Here is a 19,500-nt window from a genome sequence, read left to right as displayed (position 1 = left end):
GACTAACATCTTACTTTTCTTTCAGCAGCCCATGAAAAAATAAGTGTTTCAGAAACATCTTCTGATATCAGAAAAAATAAAGGAAAAGGATTTGAAAGTCTCCACTACAGAAAAGCCAGGTTACCATTAATTCTTGAAGGGAATTGCATTAATGAAGATAATACAGCTAGTAAAGTCTCTGAAGCTGTGCATATTGTGGCAGAAGATGGCATCTCACAACCTCAAGATAAGCCAGAGCAGGAAATCCTGTGTCAGAAGGAATTAGTGGGAAGAGCTACATCATCTCTCAGTACTGAGGATTTGACTAACAATGCTGAAAATTCCTGCTCAGTGAATGTGTTAGATGTATCTTTAACCAAAATGGCTAAAGAGGAGCTGGGGCCTCTTTATGACTCTACAGCAAAACCCAGCAGTAAGGCAGAGGTAGAGGATTGTGCAGGTGTTAGGAAAAGCGACCCTCCTGTGCAAAACAAGCAAGCAGCTACAGGTCAGTATGCTACAAATCTAGCAGAATCTGTTCTGCAAGATGCATTCATTAGACTATCACAGTCTCAACCCACTTTCAGTGAGGAGGCTGCAGTCAGCATCTCTGTAGGAGGCTCCTGCAAGTCAAAAGATGCATCTGCTTCTCGATCATGGAATGAACTTCCAAAGATTGTCATAGTGCAAAGTCCAGACAGCAGTGAGAATGTGCCAGACTGGCCAGGGTCTGCCTTCCCAAACCTGTGCCACTGGACTGAAACAGAAAGCTCTGAAGTTTCAGATTACTTTGAAGAAGACCATTCAAACAGACACAGCCAGAGTGCACTGGAGATGGCTCTGGCTTGTGCAGCAACTGTCATTGGAACCATTTCAAGTCCCCAGGCAGCAGAAAAATTCAGAAGAGATCAAGAAGCTGCAGACTCTAAAAGCGAAACAGTCGATAACGAAGATCTACACACAGATTCTTCACAGCTACTTGAAGACTGTACTAGCACAGAATATTCATTCCCATCTGCACTGTGTGGCATGACTCAAGTAGCAAGTGCTGTAGCAGTCTGTGGTCTGGGAGAAACAAAGGAAGAGAAGTACCCTGCAACTTCGAGTGGGCTGCTGTCTGCAGCTCAGACTTCTGCAGCCATTACTCTTCATTGTAGTATAGCTGTAGGAAGCAGCATGGAAAAGCTGAATGACAGCATTGCGGAGGCCCTTCTCAAAGAGGCATCAATAATTTTGACGAAACCCAATACATACAAAAATGTAGGGCATTTTATGGAATCCATAAATGGAAGAATTATTGAAACAGCAGCAAGGCCACGGATTCCACACTCCGATGAAGTATTCAGAGATGAACTGGCACAAAATTTATCCAATATTATTCTACGACATTCTATTGAAGAGGTCAGGAAGAAAAGAGAGCTACAGTCCCGTTCAGAAAACAGCTCAAGTACACAAGACATTTTCATGGAGACTGCCAATGAGTTGCTTTTTAACGTGATATATTTCACTTGCAAGAAGATGAATGACATAAGACAAGTTGAAGAGTGTTCTCCTCTCTTTTCTGAAAGCCTGAAAGGCAAAAAGGTAACCAGAGTAGAAGAATGGCCAACACAGGCAACAGCATGTGAAACATCACACAGACCCCTTGATCATTCTGCTATTAAGCCATTTGGTACATCCTACAATGCTAGCAAAGATACTGAAAATGGTATGCACATGAAGAAAATTAGCATGAGAGATGTAAATAGCAATGAAGATGCCACCGTGAATTCAGAGCTAACAAGTAAAGCCATTGGGCATAATGCACTTGTTGCAAAAACATCTCCCAAGAAAAGATACCTGAAAAGAACCACACGAGACTGTTACAAATCCCCAAATCAGAGTAACATTCAGAAGAAGAGAGACTACAGATCTTTTTCAGACAGAGAAAGTACCTTTGCAAACAATGAATGCAGGCATGGTGTTCAAGAACAACTCTCTTCCAGTGTTGTTGTGAATGCAGAAAACCAGGCCAAACGTAAGTGTGATACTGTGCTAAGTGATGAAGTCCAAGTTAGCTTATCTTTGTTAGGAAACCATGTCTTACTTCCTTCTCAACCCGTACTACAAGTGAAAAATTCAAGAGACAAATACTGCATAACAGATTTTGCAGAAGAACTGGCAGAAACAGTAGTCTCTATGGCAACAGAAATAGCTGCCATTTGTCTTGAAAATTCAAATGGAAAGCAGCCCTGGTTCTGTGCATGGAAGAGAGGCAATGAGTATCTGGTGACCCAGAGTATATCATGCAGAACTATGAAAAGGAAAAAGGAAACCCATGCTAATGGCTCAGTTGTTCGGAAGCACAGGGCACCTCGACTTAGTGAGATCAAAAGAAAGACAGATGAGCATCCTGAGCTAAAGGAAAGGTTGATGAATCGAGTAGTAGATGAATCTATAAACCTTGAGGACACACCAGATTCTGTCAATATCTTTGCAAATGAAGTGGCTGCAAAGATCATGAACCTCACTGAACTCTCCGTGGTCGACAGCATCTGGCAAGGTCCAAACCATCCCAGGAACAGGCTGCACTGTGAAAGATGGAGCCGAGCCAAAGCCTCAAGCTGTGAGAGCATACCAGAGGAGGATACGGATTCCAAAGCCTCTGTCAATACTCTAGGCCTAATGAACGCCTTTGGTCAGCCTGTGAGCCAGACAAGTTCTGTCTCAAAGCAATCTAGTTGTGAAAGCATTACAGATGAGTTTTCAAGATTTATGGTGAACCAAATGGAAAATGAAGGAAGAGGCTTTGATTTATTACTAGATTATTATGCAGGAAAAAATGCAAACAACATCTTGACTTCTGCTTTGCAACAGGTTGCTAAGAAAAACGGTCATCTTAACGTACGACCAAGTTGCCCATCCAAGCAGTCCAGCACAGAAAGCATAACAGAAGAATTTTACAGGTACATGCTGAAAGAAATAGAAAAGGAAAATAAAGATAATGCATCTTCCCCTCGGAATTCAAAGGACTGGTCTGGCAGTTTGCTACCACCCTCCCTGCGATCACCTTTTTGCTTTAGACAGTCCTCAGTGCCTGATGGCAGATCATCAGGTTCTAGACTGACAGTTAACATCCCAGTCAAAGCAAATTCATTAGACGGATTTGCCCAGCATCACCAGGATTCCTTAAGCGTACAGCCAGTCAGTACCGTGGCTTCTTCAGGTCTTTGCAAGTCTGACTCATGCCTGTACCAAAGATGCAAGACTGACCAGATAACAGATATGTTGATTCACGAGACGTGGGCAAGCTCTATTGAATCTCTAATGCGCAAAAACAAGATCATTACAGATGAGGCAGAGGTTGCAGAGGTAGATCATTTTCACAGTGATTCCCCACCACATGTGCAACAGTACGCAAACAGACTGGCTGCAAATATTGTTGAAAGTGGTAAAAATTTAATTGTTGTCCAGCAGGATGCCTTTGGTTCTGCAAGCCAAGAACACATACTGGAAAGCAAACATCCCCAGAGTGCAACTCAGATTCAAGTAGAACCCAAAAGGGATGAAATAAATTTGGATGAGCAGAAGCACATGAAGAACCCTGAATGCCTCCCTGCAGGTCAGCACAGGGAAGTGCCTTTAATTCAGATAGAAACTGATCAACGAGATGAGTCAGATAAAGACTCTGAGTCCTTAACTCTACATGAACTTTCTGAAAGGGAGCATCAAGGCAAGGAAAAGCCTCCAGAAGCTTATACTGGGAAGCACATGGTTTCCAGTACCCTACTAAATAGGTAGGTGACCAAACAACAAATCAGCACGTTGCTTTGGTGTTTAACTTCCCAGTGAAAATTAGCTTGGTGATGGCAGAAAGTAAGGGAAGAACCACTTTAGGAGAAACAAGCAGGGTAGAATATCACTACATGTTTCAAATTACATAAAACCACCAAGTGACACATCACAGTACTAATTTGTGTAGCAAACATATGCTGAATATAACTGTATTATGGCTCTGAGGTTCAAAACGAATACTGTATTAATGAGCAAGTTTTCCCTAACAGATACCTAAGTTTTCCTTAAATCAAGACAGGACAGATTTCAAAAGTCGCACTTTCATTTAACATTTGCTGATGTTTAATCAATGGATATACAGATGGTATAGATATATATCCAGGAGCTTGGCTAATAGAATTTATATTGGAGGAATAAGAGAAAGTCACTCACCCTGTCCTGGGCTCGCGAGATGAACTCCTGATGGAGCAGATCTCCAGAGAGATCCTTCCCCACTGGCAGTCAGCTCTTAAATGGGTCTAGGAGAGGTGCAGCCAGGCTCCACCCCTTCCTGCAGCACAGGTGAATTGCCTTCACCTGTGCTCCCATGGCTGACTCATTGCTCGCCTCCGGTGATCAATCAAAGGTTCAGGCCATGATTCAGCAGCCCCATACAGCTGATATCTCAATTTAAGAAAAAAATTAAAAATTAGGGCAAACATGAAACAGAAGATAACTGAATGAGAGGTGACGATCTCTACTGTGCTTATGTTTCTGATGTTTTGTGTTCCTGGAAAGACAACCAGACTTCAGAGAGCTTGAAGTTCAGCTTTGTGCTCACAGTTCGGAAGAAAAATTAAAATTCTTTAGCACAGGTAGGAAAAAAAAAAAGAATTAAAAGCACCCTTCAACTACTTTAAGACATTCCTGGCTAGTATTCAAATAAAGGGTAAAATTTCATTTCAGGGAGTTCATACCATGGCCTACCAACCTCTTGTTATAGCTGTACTCCTCTTGAAGAATTTGCATCTTTGGTTAAAGCAGAGAGAGCACAGTGCAAATGCAGAAGATTGCTATGGATATTGTGAGGTTAAGAACAAGACAGTCTCTCAACGCATTACCTATTTTTAACTGTACCTCTTAATCGTATTTATTACTTAAACGGTAACTAAGCTGCCAATCACTTGGAGATTTTCAGCACCCCATTATCTCAGAGTGCTAGAAAGATGCTTGTGTTCAAAACCATTCTGACAAAACTCTACTTGAAGTGAGAAAGCACATACTTCCCTGTCTGTGGCAGCAATTAAGTGGATAATTACAATAGTCTAAATTCTTTCATACTGACTCACTCCCACTCATCTTCCTCTTTCTTCAAGTGTAACCTGCTTTTAAAATACATTTAGAAATCTATCTATTTGAATCTGTTTGAAAATGGAGTTATTTCCTGCACACTTTACGAGCCATTTACTAACGTGCCCCCACAAGGTGGTTAGTCCCACAGAAATCTCGCATGTGGGACCAAGTGGATCAAGTATTGTATGCTACCTGCCCTGTGTTAAATAGCCTCTAGGTAACACTGTCACCTTGCTGCTTGGCTGCTCATGATGATGAGTTTTGCATCCAAGAGGTCAGGGATGACAGGTTAGGTTATCCAAAAGATGATAAGAACTAGATAGATCATAGACCCTCAGGCAGATACATCCCCTTTCTCTCTATCCAGGAGGCTGCTTCTCTTTCACTAACATCCAGCAATAATGCAGCAACTTCTCAGTTTTCCCCAGAGCGAGAGCACAGCAAAAGCACATATTGACAATGAGCCCATCTCACTATATTCTTGGTCTTGCAATATTCTTGCAATACAACGTTTAGGTTGATCTCTTCTTTTAACTGAAGTCGGGATGTTTGTCCACACCTACAGATAAAAGGCTAAAGAAATTGTCACTTTAAGACAGATACTCCAGAGCTGCCAATACATAAAATTTTTCTTTTAATTACAGAATTGCAAATGCAAACACATAAATATAACAAAACTACAGTTTTGCTTTAGCTATTACTCTGTTGCAGCAGTGATTCATTATTTATATTCCAAGAAAAGGGATGCTTCTTTTAATTATTGTTTTCCTGCCTGCATAACAAAAGACCTCCAGTAAATCTCAGAATATCCAGTTTGCCTCTGAAAAGTCATCTTAACTATATTTTTTGTGTAGATATATAATTTTACATTTATGTCATATAAATATGCACATGTGTGTGACAAGTGCATCAAGTGTGTAGAAGGCATTTTTTCTTATGTTCTCCAAATTCAGGACTCAAAAATACAGTTTTTCATTTTGTTTTATTTTTTTAGCTTCCTATAAACAATCTGAATGTTGTAAGTCTTTCCTGTATTGCTTTAAAACAGCTGACTTTGAAATGCATTGAGTAAAAAAAAAATCTGAGTGTTTCCATTGTATTTAAATAAATCAAAACGCATTTCAAGCAATTCAGAAAAACATACACAAAATAGAAACGAGAGACTTTTAGAAGGTAGTATTATCAGTGAAGATGCTGCACAAAATATTTTTCACGTAACCTTGACTGAAGGTTAAAACAAAGTATCACAGTAGAATGATCCAGAGATCCTGCAGAGCTCAGAAAAGATGAATTTGGATCCATCTAGTTGCTATTATTTTACTTCTAAACTGGATAATATTTTTGTCTTCTATTATATCCTATACTTTTATAATCTATTATAACAATTCTGAATTTCTTATGCATATATAGTACATTTCTACTTTTGTCATACACCAGTAACTATACAGAACTCAGTGCAGAACCTCAAGTGCTAAGAACTAAAGTTGGCATTAGAAGAGCAGGCAAGGATACTACATTTCTGACTTTATCCTCAATTACACCTCCCCTAGCTAAAAATATTCATGAGTGTACATTTAACATAACTAATTATAATTAGTAGTCCAATAGAAATAAGAGATCCCATTAAAAACAAGCAGAAAACCTTGGCAACATACACTGTCATTATGCTCTAGTGCTTAACCCCCATATTTCAAACACTGATTGGCTGAAGTACATTAAGACCTAAGCTGTAAGCAGTTCTTTTTGTACAAATTAAACCTTTTCTACACATATTGCAGTGCAGGGCTTACTTAGTTTTGCGTTAGTTTATTGCACTCATAGGAAGACCATTTTTAAAGAGCATTGCAGACCACGTGTTCAACTAGAGTTCACGTGTGAATTATAAGTTTGTCTAGTCTCTTGCATCCGTACAGTTTATGCACCTTGGTTGAACTTAATGAGGAGCATTACCTGAAGATTGGCAGTACCAGTTTGTTTTCCTGTATTACCATTATTCCTTGCCACCCTACCAGCAAAAGCACTCAGAGCAAACCAGATGCTGAAATCACAAGAGAGACAAAAGCAGCTGAAGAATTTCCAGTACACCTCAGCAGCAGTGAAGAAAGCACTGGCAGCTGGTCCCAGCTAGCCAATGATGAAGACAATCCTGATGACACGAGTAGCTACTTACAACTCAGCGAACGATCTCTGAGGTATGAATGCAGTCTATTCTTAGCATGCATTATACTTTAATCAGTCAAGCCTATGACTTGATTAGAATGTGTCAGGAATGAGGAGAGATAGCTCAAGATTTATTGAGAATACTGTAAAGGAAGACCAGATGATGAAAAAGAAACAGCCATATCCTGATTTTAAACCAGGTCTTTGTATTGGTAAGCAATTAGATTCAGTCAATGAGAGCACATCCGTGCTCAACTCTGTGCAAGCACCTCAGTCCTACAGTGAAGGGCCACCAAATAAACTAATTGCTATGGCCTTTCCTTTGCTTTATTTGCTACTATTTCCACAATGCTTATCACAGCATCTGCTTAGCTGAGAGTGGTGTTCCCAGCAAGTGTCTGTGCAGTTACAGAACAAGTAGCAACCTGATCTGCATAGACCAGCATGGGAAACAGCTTGAAAGAGAAGGGCTGTGCTTGCCCTGAGTAGGCAATTCCAGTGCCCTATTGCACTATACTGTGTTCCTGCTTAAGTCAGGATGCTTTTAAAGATGTTACATGTACTCCAAGGACTAGATAAAGTAATGTTAGACTTCAATAGCTTCACAGCTTCAAATTGAGCAAGGTCTTTTCATCACATGATCTTAAATTACATTTTAAAGTACTGCCAAGTAATTACATCTTTCCTGTGGATATTAAGACAAAAAGAAGAGAAGACAGTATGGTAATGAAACAAGAAAAAGGAAGTCTGTTAGAAAGCACTGTTGGCTAGCCAGAAAAATACTGAACAAAGCATGTCTGTCAGAGTGAGTGAACATTTATCTCATTATCTCATAGTATCAATCCTTCAGCAATGTCAGGTTTGAGGGAGATAATGCATTGTGCCTTTTGGCTCATTAAAACAAGGTGTTACAGAAAACCTGAACACATGGCATTCTGACATTGACTCAAAAAGCCTGACAGAGTAAAGAACTGTCTGGTCAATCCCTCAGATGTAAGGAAGAACACTTAGTTGCTTTTCTAATATAAATTAAGTGGCACAGGCTTACTTAACACACAGAACAAACTGGTGCTATTTGATAGCAAATTCACAACCTGTTTTTCAGACTATTACGACTACATAAACATTCACTGCCAAGTTTATAGCAATGTTGTAAAGCAAACATCCTGTTTTCCCCCCAGAAACTCTCAGTTGTTTTACTTAACTTTGTGGAGTAGTTAAAGAATACTTCAAGGTAGTAATGGTCCCAAGTAGCAGTGACTTTAAAAGTCTTTCAGAGTAGCCAGAACCCTAAGGGATTATCACTGTACCTGTGGGTTCCATCAGATCCCAAATAGTATTTGGGATAGGATGTAATATACTGAAACTGATGCAGCACAGGATCACCCAACAGGTAAGTAGTATGATGAGCAGCCTTGGCATACACACATGCACACGCACTCCCACTCCTTGCCATAACCCACAACTTTCAGAGGTATCTGAATCTCTGAAGGTTTTTCCAGGACACCTCTATACTTGGTAATCTTTCTTTTCATTTCACTGTCACATGCAGACTGTTTTTGTGTTTGATTCCAAATGCTCATTGCATAAGCCATTCACAAGAAGATAGCCTAGTATTATTTATTTTCAGTTCACAGCATTACTTTGCTAGATGATCTGCCTAGAGCTATTTTAATAAAACCTCATTACATTAAACATATTAGCATGCTTCATTCTGAGAACCACTTGATGAGTGCAGTTGTGTTTGTGGAACATGGGACAGCCTCCTCACTTTACTTTCTACAGAAAAATAACGCATGGAGATATGTTCAGTGAAGCTTGGCACTAATATTTAAACTTTTGCTTTGTCAGCAATGGCAACAGCAGTACAACTAGCAGTCTTGGCATTATGGACCTGGAAATTTATCAGGAAAACATGCCACCTTCTCCTATGATTACGTAAGTAGTCATTGAAGTGAGATTTGATGTTTAGTCTAATTTTAACTGGAAATCATTTACACTGTCTAAGATGTGCCAAGCCCTGCTTTGCACCTGCTGCTTAGCCTACCATTAGTTTCAGAAAGGTACACATGCAGGTGTCTGTGGAGTGTGACAGCATTAGACAGTGGAAAATTACAGGAAGACCCACCCAGGTGGATGGATCTCTCAAGAGAATACAAATCCATCAGTTGTTCTACCTAGGAGAGCTTTCTGTCTTCTGAATATTTATTTTACATTGTGTGAACTTTCTTCTCTGAGTAACTTACAGTATTGTCAAAGCTTTAATAAAACAGCTATTAAGATCAAGCAAATAAGGATCAATTAAACTGAAAAAGAAAAGAAATATTCTTGGAAAAATGCTAGTATTATGTCTTAAGTATTTTTTTTCTGATCATATTTCTACTGAGCGTGCAATAAAATTGTCAAGAGATGTGCAAGTATCTGCCTAAAGAATCTGTTACACTGGAACAGCGTATGATCAGCCAGCTGGTAAATGTCATGATGCAGACAGGGCACAGCCACTGTAGAAGCACATGGACTGTACATCACACATTGAATACAGGAACTTTGACATCAGATCTTCACAATTAATTACTAGAATATCCTACAACCTTGCTTTTGAGAGGCTCTTTTCTGTAAGAAATCTGGATGTTTGTATTTTCACTGCATGTATTCTCTCTAAGCTACTGATTAGGACTCTAACCATATCAAAACTTTTACATCTTAACATTAGGCAGAGGCACTTCCTATGAATTCCTAATGTTGACCCAATTGGTCTCCTTTCTAAAGACTAAAGGGATAGATACCCAATTCCCCACTAGCTTTCAGTGGCTACTTTCAGGCATTAACCAACAGGCTTGAGATCCTGGCAGAACAGATGTTGTGGAGAACAGCACCACCACTTGGAGCAATTTGTCCTCACCCAAATCAAAGTCATGGTACAGAATTCAACTGCTATTCAAACAGAAAGCTGAAAGAAAAACCTGATGGGAAAGATGCTATTAGGCAGCTATGATTCTAAGTCATGACAAAACATACACTGCATGCTGCCGTTTTATTCTTTCACATCTCTGGTAACTTATATCTAATCTTGATCCTCTGACAACCTGTGGAAGAGGGTGGTAAGGGTAGTATCCTCCCACGTGGGAGACAAAGTCTTACACTTGTATTGTTCTTGGTTGAGGACAGGATGGGATAATCTAGAAATGTGTAAGCTATCCCTCCAGAAGCGAGGGAACAAATGCCATAATAACAGCTTCAAACCTGAACTTACGGGTTCCTGCCAGCTGTGTATGAGCATGGACATTATATTCTGAAATGAAAACTGAAGCAGTGAAAACATACCTGAAGTTTGTTTCCTATAGTTTAACAAGAACAGTGGAACATGAGAAGCAATAGTCTTTTGAGTTTTTTTGAAAAATGAAACAGAATTTGATTATTCAAACAGATAATATATGTTAAAAGAGCAGTAGCTGAAGTCATCGGTAGTTTGTGTTTAACTATGAAAAATGCAACTAGAAAGCAAGACTTTTTAAAAAGATTTTCACCCAAGGAGTATCGCACTGAAAAATGCAGACATGACAAATTAAATATTTTCCCACAGGTTATGAGACCTGCTGCATCTTACCATGATGTCATCTTCAAATAACGTCAAAGAAAATGCACAGACTGATAAAACACAGTACATATTGAACCATACTTCACCACATTACAGGAAAAGCATTGCAAGTTCCTTGTTTTTTCTCGACTTGCAAATTAAACTATTGCAACATTAAGAATTTTATCACATAATACATGTCATCCTGCATAACTTTTCTTCTTGCAGTTTTCTAGGTTTTACACTGGGGGAGAACTTTAACCATTGTGAAGGAATGTTATAGACTGTTCCTAACTATCACTAACAAGCCCTTTGTTGTTTTTTGTTCTTAAGTGACTTAGCAGAAGAAAAAGTTTTTCTTAAAGAACAGACAGATAATACAGAGGGTAAGTCGAACCATTTCAGATACAACATACAATTTGAAGTTCAAAAAAATATATATATATTGCATAATAACTGTTGAGATTGTTTTTCCAGAAAGTACTTCTGGGCTCTCAGTGGGAACAGCCAATTACCAGAAAGAACTCCTGGTGATTAATTTTGACCTGGAACCAGAATGCCCCAACGCAGAGCTGCGAGCCACCCTACAGTGGATAGCTGCTTCTGAACTTGGAATCCCAACCATCTATTTTAAAAAATCTCAGGAAAACAGAATTGAAAAGGTAGTTTTTACAGAATTGGATGTATTTCATTTTAGTCACAGTAGCAACATGCTGCTCACAAAGAAACAAAATTGCCCCTGACAGGATCTTGGTGGTAGCAGGTGAAGTATTCATGCGTGGGCTAACAGTCATATACAGAAAGAAAAGTCAAACTCACCCAACTGGCAAAGGGATCTGTAACACTCCTTCTCAAGAAGCAGCATAGATCCAAGAGATACTTTCCCTTCAGTGGCTGATCCTTACATGATCCCAGGCTGACTCCACCCTGGGTATACCCCGCTGATGTGTAAGGAACACAGGTGCAAACAACTTGCTTGTGCTCCCTGCACCAGCCACACCTCTTCACCAGGTGCTCAATCAGCAGTTCAAGCCATGATCCAACAGTTCCCCTGCCAGCAACTGACTTATTGAAGTTACTGAGCTTAGAAGCAGATGTGAAGTCTTCATCACAGCAAGATGGAAATACTACTGCTTATTATAAAAAGAGAGAATACATCAGGATATAAGGTTTATAGAATTGTAGAATTATAGAATGGCTTGAGTAGGAAGGGACCTTATAGCACACACAGTTTCAACCCCCCCCCCCCCGCTGTGTGCTGGCTGCCCCCCCACCAGCTCAGGCTGCCCAGGGGCCCATCCAATCTGTCCTTGAGAACCGCCAGGGATGGGGTACCCACAGCTCTCTGGGCAGCAGTGCCAGGGCTCACCATGCTCTCAGGAAGAGATTTCTTCCTAATGTCTAATCAGTAGCTGCCGTCTTTTAATTTAAAACCATCCTTGTCCTACACTCCCTAATAAAGTCCCTTTCCATCTCTCCCATTCCTCTCCATCTTCCATGGTTGCATCTGAAGGATTCCAGACAGTTTATATGGAGTTTAAACATGTATGTGTAACAAAAAAAAAAAACAAAAAACAAAACAAAACAAAAAAAAACACACAACTCACAACCATTCAATTGCAGACATCAGATATACAAAGTTCTGCAATTCAGAGCCTACTAGCAACAAGAAACAATTATGACTTAATACATGAGTTGTACTTAAGATTTAAAGCTTTGAAATTCCCTAGTCCTTCTACAGGCTCTGCCTCACCTACTGCTCTGATCAGGGCAACCTCAGGCAAGTAGGAACTTGTTTCTGGCCATCTGGCTGGTTTACGTTTGAGGTACAGCAGGGCCTGACACTTCCATCTGCAGTTAGGTGAGAACTGCTATGGTCAAATGCACTGCCTTTACCATCGCTTTGTGCTGGTAGAAAGGGATTGCAGTTCAGTGAGAAAAGGGTGTATTGCTCAAATGTTCAGAAGATACTAAATGCAAGATAATCTATGCTAGATTGGGCTCAGTATCTCACATAACAAGATCTCATGGCTTCTTCATCAGAGCTAGTTGAAGAGAACAGGAAGGATGGAGCATTTATGTAGGTGTATTGTTATATTATTCCCAGCCAGAGGGAGAGTTTAGCAAGGGTGGTAACCAACTAGCATTTTTATTTGTGATCACACATCTGTGTCTTGGAAAATTAGACTATTTTGGATCATTGTATAAAAATTGGGAAGCACCTTCCCTGTCTCAGCTGCAACAAAAGAAAAAAGTTATGTATATCAGTACACTTTAGCTCCTGTACAGATGTAGCTTAGTCTCCACTAATCTTCATTCTGAATGCAAAAGTTTGTTTTCAGGCAGAGACAGACCAGAACTGAGAAACACCGAGTTATTAGTCGAAGGTAGGACACAGAGAGCAATGCTAAAGACCAAAATGGCCACAAGAAATGCAGACTATTCTGAATAATTAATGCTCACTGGAGACACCATGAAACGCCACCTTCAGCATTTCAGGAATAATCAAAATTGCCCCCTTTCCAAGTTCAGCAAGATAGCTCAAGCCATAAGGCTTACAAAAAGTGTCACAATATACAAAACAATTAATGAAAAGGGTATTATAAATCAGTATTTTCATCTTTTAAAATAACGTCTATGAGAAGATCATTTTGAGTAGCAGAGATATTGTTTGATTTTCGTGAGTACTTGCATTTGGCTATCATAAACATAATTTAAAATGTATTCAGCAGCAACCATCCAAATTGCATCTAATTAAAGAAACAGCTGTCAGCTTTACCCATGTGCTTTGGCAAACAGTTAATTCAATTGCAGAAATACACTAGAGAATAATGAAGCACATTTTGCCTACAACAGCGTTCTTGGAAATAACTGTGCCTATTAAATATTGTTGAAATACATATTAAAAGTTTAGGCTTCGGTATGTAAATAGCAAACAGCTACACTAACTGGAGACTCCATATTTTCTTGGGAGGTTTAAATGTAGACGTTGTGAGCCAATTAGATATTGATTGTGAAATTCAAGGAAATGAAAAGCTTTGATTTTCATTTATGTGCTAGAGGAAAAATCAGACCAGATGTATGACACTGTAAAGCCTATTATTAAGAACAAAGTGGACAAAATTCAGAATTCTTTACAGCTGCTTAAGAATATATATTTAACTTGGTTTAGAGGCAAAGAAAAAAAAAATGCAAATGCATATCCTTATGGTGATTCAGCCACAACCGTAACAAAAGATTTCATGTGACAGAAGTAACCCAGAAATCCCTCTCACCAGTAGTGTGTGAATATTAAGAATACTGTGGGATGGATATGTGAAAATGCAGAAACTTAAATATAACTCAAAATATAACTAATGTAATGAAGGATTGTTTTTCTTTATAAAGTGGATAGCCACAATTTCATTTTGACAGTGAGATGTTGATAACAAGGAAACTTGTGATTCTTTAGCAAGCTTACTTTCACAGTTCTCCGTTTAACAGCAAAATTAGGAAATCCTTGATGAGAAGAGCTAATTGAGAAAACATCATGAAATCTGATCAGTCTCTGAGGAACTGTGGAATTTCAGAAATGAAGTTCTCAGTGTGCTATAAGTAGAAAGAGCCCTTATGTTACCCTTATGTTACTGTGCATCTACTCTGTGATTCAGCAGTGCACTTAAAAGGACTGCCTCACAGCAGTTTGCGTGTGTTTGTTTAACACCTCAGCAAAATGTTAGCCAAATGCTAAGTGGTGGTGTTGCTTTTTTTGTTTGGTTTCTCCTTCAATTTAGTTTTTAGATGTTGTGCAGCTGGTTCAACGGAAGTCCTGGAAAGTGGGAGACATCTTTCATGCTGTGGTGCAGTACTGCAAGCTCAGTGAGGAGAGCAAAGAGAAGACACCAAGCCTGTTCGATTGGCTCCTTGAACTGGGTTAGGAACAATTGCCTGTTCCATTTCTTTGTTTTAATCCAGCTTAAGTAAGCAGTGGTTCGTGTAACACTGATTTCCAAATATCACCAAATAAAATGAGCAAAGATATATAAACTACAGAAACAGCACCTGTCTGTTCCACAACTGCACTGAGCAAAGTTGAAACCAAGGTGTATTTTATCCTTCTGTATCCTGAGAGACTGAGGGACGCTTGACATATTGTGCTGTAGGATGTACTGTGCTAGAAAAAGATGGATTTTTTAGCTTTCTGAATTAATGAACTTAATTTACCTAACGAATTAAGTAAAACTTAATTGAATTTCTAGTACATTCCATTTTCATCAATTTGATTAAATCACTCAGCTGAAACAGGATGGTATACTAACATTCAGTTTTAAAACAATACTAATGTTTGTACAGTTTTAACTTTTAGAACCTGAGTGTGTTCCAGGATGCACAGAGAAAACCATGCCCTTCAATAAATAAAACATTTTAAAAGAAGTCTCCACAATCCTCTGAGAGGTAAAAACTTGTGAACACATCAGATCTTTGAAGTCAAAAGACAGAACAAGAAGCTGCTGAAAACACATTTCGCTTTCTTTCCACGTGATCATTTCAGCCCTATAGCTGGTCTCCATTCCTGTCTTCTCCTCAAGGAAATACAAATCTCAATTATTACCCTTAAAAAGCCTCCTTTCTTTACACTCGCAGGCAGTGCAGTTCAGTACAGCTGTGCTTGGTATGTCCCCAAGTACAGCTCTGCGAGTCAGGGTTGTGGGTTCCTAAAGCCCTGTCCCCACCAGGTGACCTCGGGCGAGTCAGTTCACCTCTGTGCCTCAGTGTCCCTATCCAGTAAGAGGGAGTGATGATAAGGAATGTGTTATGTGAAGTGTTTCTGTTTAAAGCACTAAGTAACATGCTATGTGTTGCTTAGAATACTGAAAAGAAATACTAAGTTTAATCAAGTAAATTGTTAATAATGTGAAGAAAGACATATCTGAAAAGAGTGCTGTCTTGAAATAAAAATCTTAATTTTTGTAATTTTCAAGAAGTCAAAACAATTGCTACAATTTCAGCACATGGTTGTTCATTTTGGATATGTGTTGGACTATGTATGATAGTCCACATTATGATGACATTTATAGAACTGTTTGATAAGAAATACTATGGTATTTTCTTGCTGAGATGATATTAGGTATCACACACTCAGTGATACTCTCTTGACTCTGCCAAAGAGGTTGGCTTTGAATTTAAAGGTAAACATAACTTATCACATCAAAGCTCTTCTGTGATTTGTTCCTTTGAAAACCTTTATATTTTGCTTTTCCCTTCTCCAATAGTATAACAGAAAGCCTGCCTGCCTTTCCAAATCAAATATTTAAGAGAGATTTTATTTTCCATATAATAGTATATGCTTCTATAATATTTTTGGGAGGTGGGGTGAAAAGAAGAAAACTATCCTTTTGCACTAAATATTTTTGAAGAAGTTTTAAGTAATTTATGAAAAAAGAGCCATATTATTCTCAATTTTATCTTTAAAACCATTGCTAAATTTGCATGATTTCATCACTCATTTGTTAAGAAATATGGACTGTTGGTGAAACCTATTACTGAACATTAAATAACATCTACATCTCTGCAATATTTGAAGTCAGTGGAGAGACTCTTTACTGTCAAGATAAAGGTCAGTTTGTTGCATCCACTCAACCTAACTGCAGTGCTGGGGCCCATTCCTAAGAACTGCTGAATATCCACAGCTCATGCTAACACGAGTGGTAACAATGAATGCTCAGCATTTCCAAGGCTGAAAGTTAGTAAAAAGCACTGGGCATCGTAAAGTGCTTTGATTGAGCCAATAAATGGGAAAGTGTATTTATTTTTAAGCCAGATACAGTTAGTTGTCAGTGTATAAATTTTTGCTGTGGTAGAATAAATGTTTACTTATCCTACAAAGCACAAATATCATGACTGAGTTGTAAGTGTGATGCAGTTTTCTCTGTACAGTAGTTCTCATTGTTGCAATTTGTTCGGAAATAAATTTATGTTCTAACATGTGTTGTCTTTACCTTCCTAAAAAGATTTGACCAATTCAATTATTGGCACATCACTCCGTAGCTTTTCACAGCAATGCTTCTGAATGAAAAATCTGATCCCTGGCCATAACTGAGCAAGTCAGAGCTCTGGCTTTCCCCACATTCCACTGTTCATTCAGGTGACAATTAATTATAATTACCATATTATAATTATAACTATTATAACATTTATTATTACTATCACTATTACACATTCAGTGCAAAGAATTAACTCCAGAGTAACTGATATTCTCAATCCCTATTATTGCTTATCTGGCCTGCTTTCAATAACTGCTAAAGTAGGCAGGGAAGTGGGAGAAGCAGACATTAAGGAGTTTCTTCTGTATATTGGTTTGCACAAATATTTACACCCCTGATGTCTATTGGGAAGGTATTCCTAATGCTAAACAAAAAAGGAAACCAACAGCTGACTTAGCTGAGTAAATCAGAACAGGTGTTGTTCACAATTAAAAAATGCTGAAATGCTGTTACGCTTAGGAGATACCTGGCCACCCAAGGCTGCCCATGGATTTGCCTCAGCATCAGCTGCAGCCCTGCTCCCACCTAGCTGAAAGCAGAATCTGGCCTGTAAATACATGAATTCAAACACAGGAAGATTAAGTACTGGAAAAAAAACAAACTTTGGGGTTTCAGTTTTGTTTTAAGTAGGGTGCTTTCAATGTTGGGATAATTAGAAGCTGAAATTTCCTCCATTTTGTCGTAACACTGAAGTCATCTGTAAATTATCATTTTATTGTGGTCTGTGATAAAAACTGTCACTTGTTAACATCTGTCCTATTAAATTTAGCAGACCACTATTCTGGAGAGGCTGAATTAACTGCTTTCCTAGTCCAGTTTCATGAAGAGCTGCATAACATGAGAATAAGAATGTCACAATAAATCCTACACTCTGACTTTTAAAATGTCATTATAAAACAACAACAGAACCTCACTCCATTGAAGTCAAGAGCCCGCATAAGTTACTTAATAAGTTTGGGGAAAAAAATCCAACTCAGAAGAAAAGCACACACACAGTAGCCAAATTTAATTTTAATTCAAGCCAGCGTTGTTCCTAAGCCTTCAGTATATGTAAAGAAACTTTAATTTTTCAAACCCGCTCTGAAGGCACTGCCATCACTAGGAAAGTAGCTTGCAGCCATCAAGCATTTAGCAGGACAGACAATTATATTAGACAGGTGGACTGTCAAACTAATTATATAGCATTTGTGGTGAAGACAAGTCTGACAAGTCTGGCTGTGGGGTACTGTGCCCTCCTCCCAGCTTCAGCTGGAAATCAGACAGAAAGGTGCACCAAACTGGAAAACATAACCAGGCAGGATACATTTCATACCCTTTCACTAACCACCCAGGAAATGCAAGCAATCCTACAGGAGGAGCTGAAAAGGAAGTTCTCACAAATTACAACTTCTAAAGCCTGAGTGAGTATGACTGCGATTATTATCATTTATTCAGAAAAGGCTTTGAATCCCAAGAGATACAAAAAGCATATACCAAGAGCCACTACACCTCCTATGCTTACATTGAAAATCCTTGTCCTAGTCTTGCAAAATGTATGTTCTGCCCTGGGAAAACTATCTGATAAAATAAATTTATATTTCCACAACAGTAACTGCTGGAATGATTCAGAGATCGAAAGGACAGAAACAATAAAGCAAATCTGATTTCCACTGTGACAGCACACCTTGGGAGCTTCCTGCAGTAACGCTGTTCAGTAACATTGCAGGGGGTGAAGTTGCTGCATTATAGGAAAACACAGAAAATCTCACTCTGCTCCAGTGGCCCTGTGATTACAGATGTACCTTGGAAAGCAGAACGTATGCAGAAGCAAAATGTTGTGATAAAATTAAAAAGGTACCAGATAATAGAGTTAGAGCACACACATGAAATTTTGGTTGTGGAAATGGAAGTAAAATTAGGGGAGCAGATCAACCCAATTTCACAGGCAAAGAATGGTTTCAGGATGATGAATCTATAGAATGCACTGCTAATGTTTATAATTTATTAAATCTACCTTAAGGTGCAGAAAGCATTCATATGATGGTGTACTAGAAAGTACTGTTTAAGGTTTTATGAGTCAGCACACTTTTCAGCCGTGCTGTGAATCATACAAGATGTGAAAGCATTTCACATTTGAGCAAGAAGCCCAGATAACTTAGTCTGAAAAGCACTCCTATTCACTCAGCAAGTCTAGAGAGAAACAGAAATAAAGCCCAGGCTTTATTTCTATTTTTCTAAATCCCAGTCCAATGCTCAGTCTGCAAAACCTCAGCCCAGTCACAATTTTGTGGTAAAAAATATGGCAAGACCTGGAAGTCAAACACTACCACAGATGTTTGATTCATTGAGAATCTAGCATAGTATAAGAGAAAAATTAGAGTAGAAAACAGAAAAGAACATAACCTGAAACATTAAGCAAAAGTGTATTTCCAAAGAAAGTTTATGCTCAGAATGCACTTCACAGCTCACGTTGTGATCCTTAGCTCCAAATCTTTGATGCATAGTTTTTCTTCACACTGGCTGTATTCGGAGTCACCACTTAAACTATCTTTTATTTTACTGCACATAAGAATGGAAGAATGGAGGATGAGCAAAGATGAATGGAAAGATGTGGGCAAAGGGTGTAAAATAGCAGGCAAGCAGTAGTTTAATAGTAATGCAGTTCACAAATGGTCG

The 19,500-nt window shown here is 38.8% G+C and overlaps 1 protein-coding gene across 5 annotated transcripts in view; it reads left to right on the top strand.

The window, feature by feature from the left end:
* SPHKAP (SPHK1 interactor, AKAP domain containing) overlaps window positions 1-16,784 on the top strand; it is a 68,254-nt gene extending 51,470 nt beyond the window's left edge. For 3 of the 5 annotated variants that reach the window (XM_085233173.1, XM_085233175.1, XM_085233176.1), the window contains exons 7-12: window positions 26-3,755; window positions 7,098-7,277; window positions 9,097-9,183; window positions 11,156-11,208; window positions 11,300-11,484; window positions 14,596-16,784. In XM_085233173.1, the coding sequence (XP_085089299.1) occupies window positions 26-3,755; window positions 7,098-7,277; window positions 9,097-9,183; window positions 11,156-11,208; window positions 11,300-11,484; window positions 14,596-14,739 (4,379 nt within the window). In that variant the 3' untranslated portion in view covers window positions 14,740-16,784. Of the gene's footprint in view, window positions 1-25; window positions 3,756-7,097; window positions 7,278-9,096; window positions 9,184-10,828; window positions 11,209-11,299; window positions 11,485-14,595 lie in introns of those variants that run through there. The other 2 variants (XM_085233174.1, XR_014885554.1) reach the window with 2 other exon arrangements.
* Window positions 16,785-19,500: the final 2,716 nt, after the last annotated feature.

This window comes from Meleagris gallopavo, chromosome 11 (assembly GCF_905368555.1).
Source record: "Meleagris gallopavo chromosome 11, MGAL_WU_HG_1.1, whole genome shotgun sequence".
NCBI classification, from domain to species: domain Eukaryota; kingdom Metazoa; phylum Chordata; class Aves; order Galliformes; family Phasianidae; genus Meleagris; species Meleagris gallopavo.
This window is presented reverse-complemented; position numbering and strand designations above follow the sequence as displayed.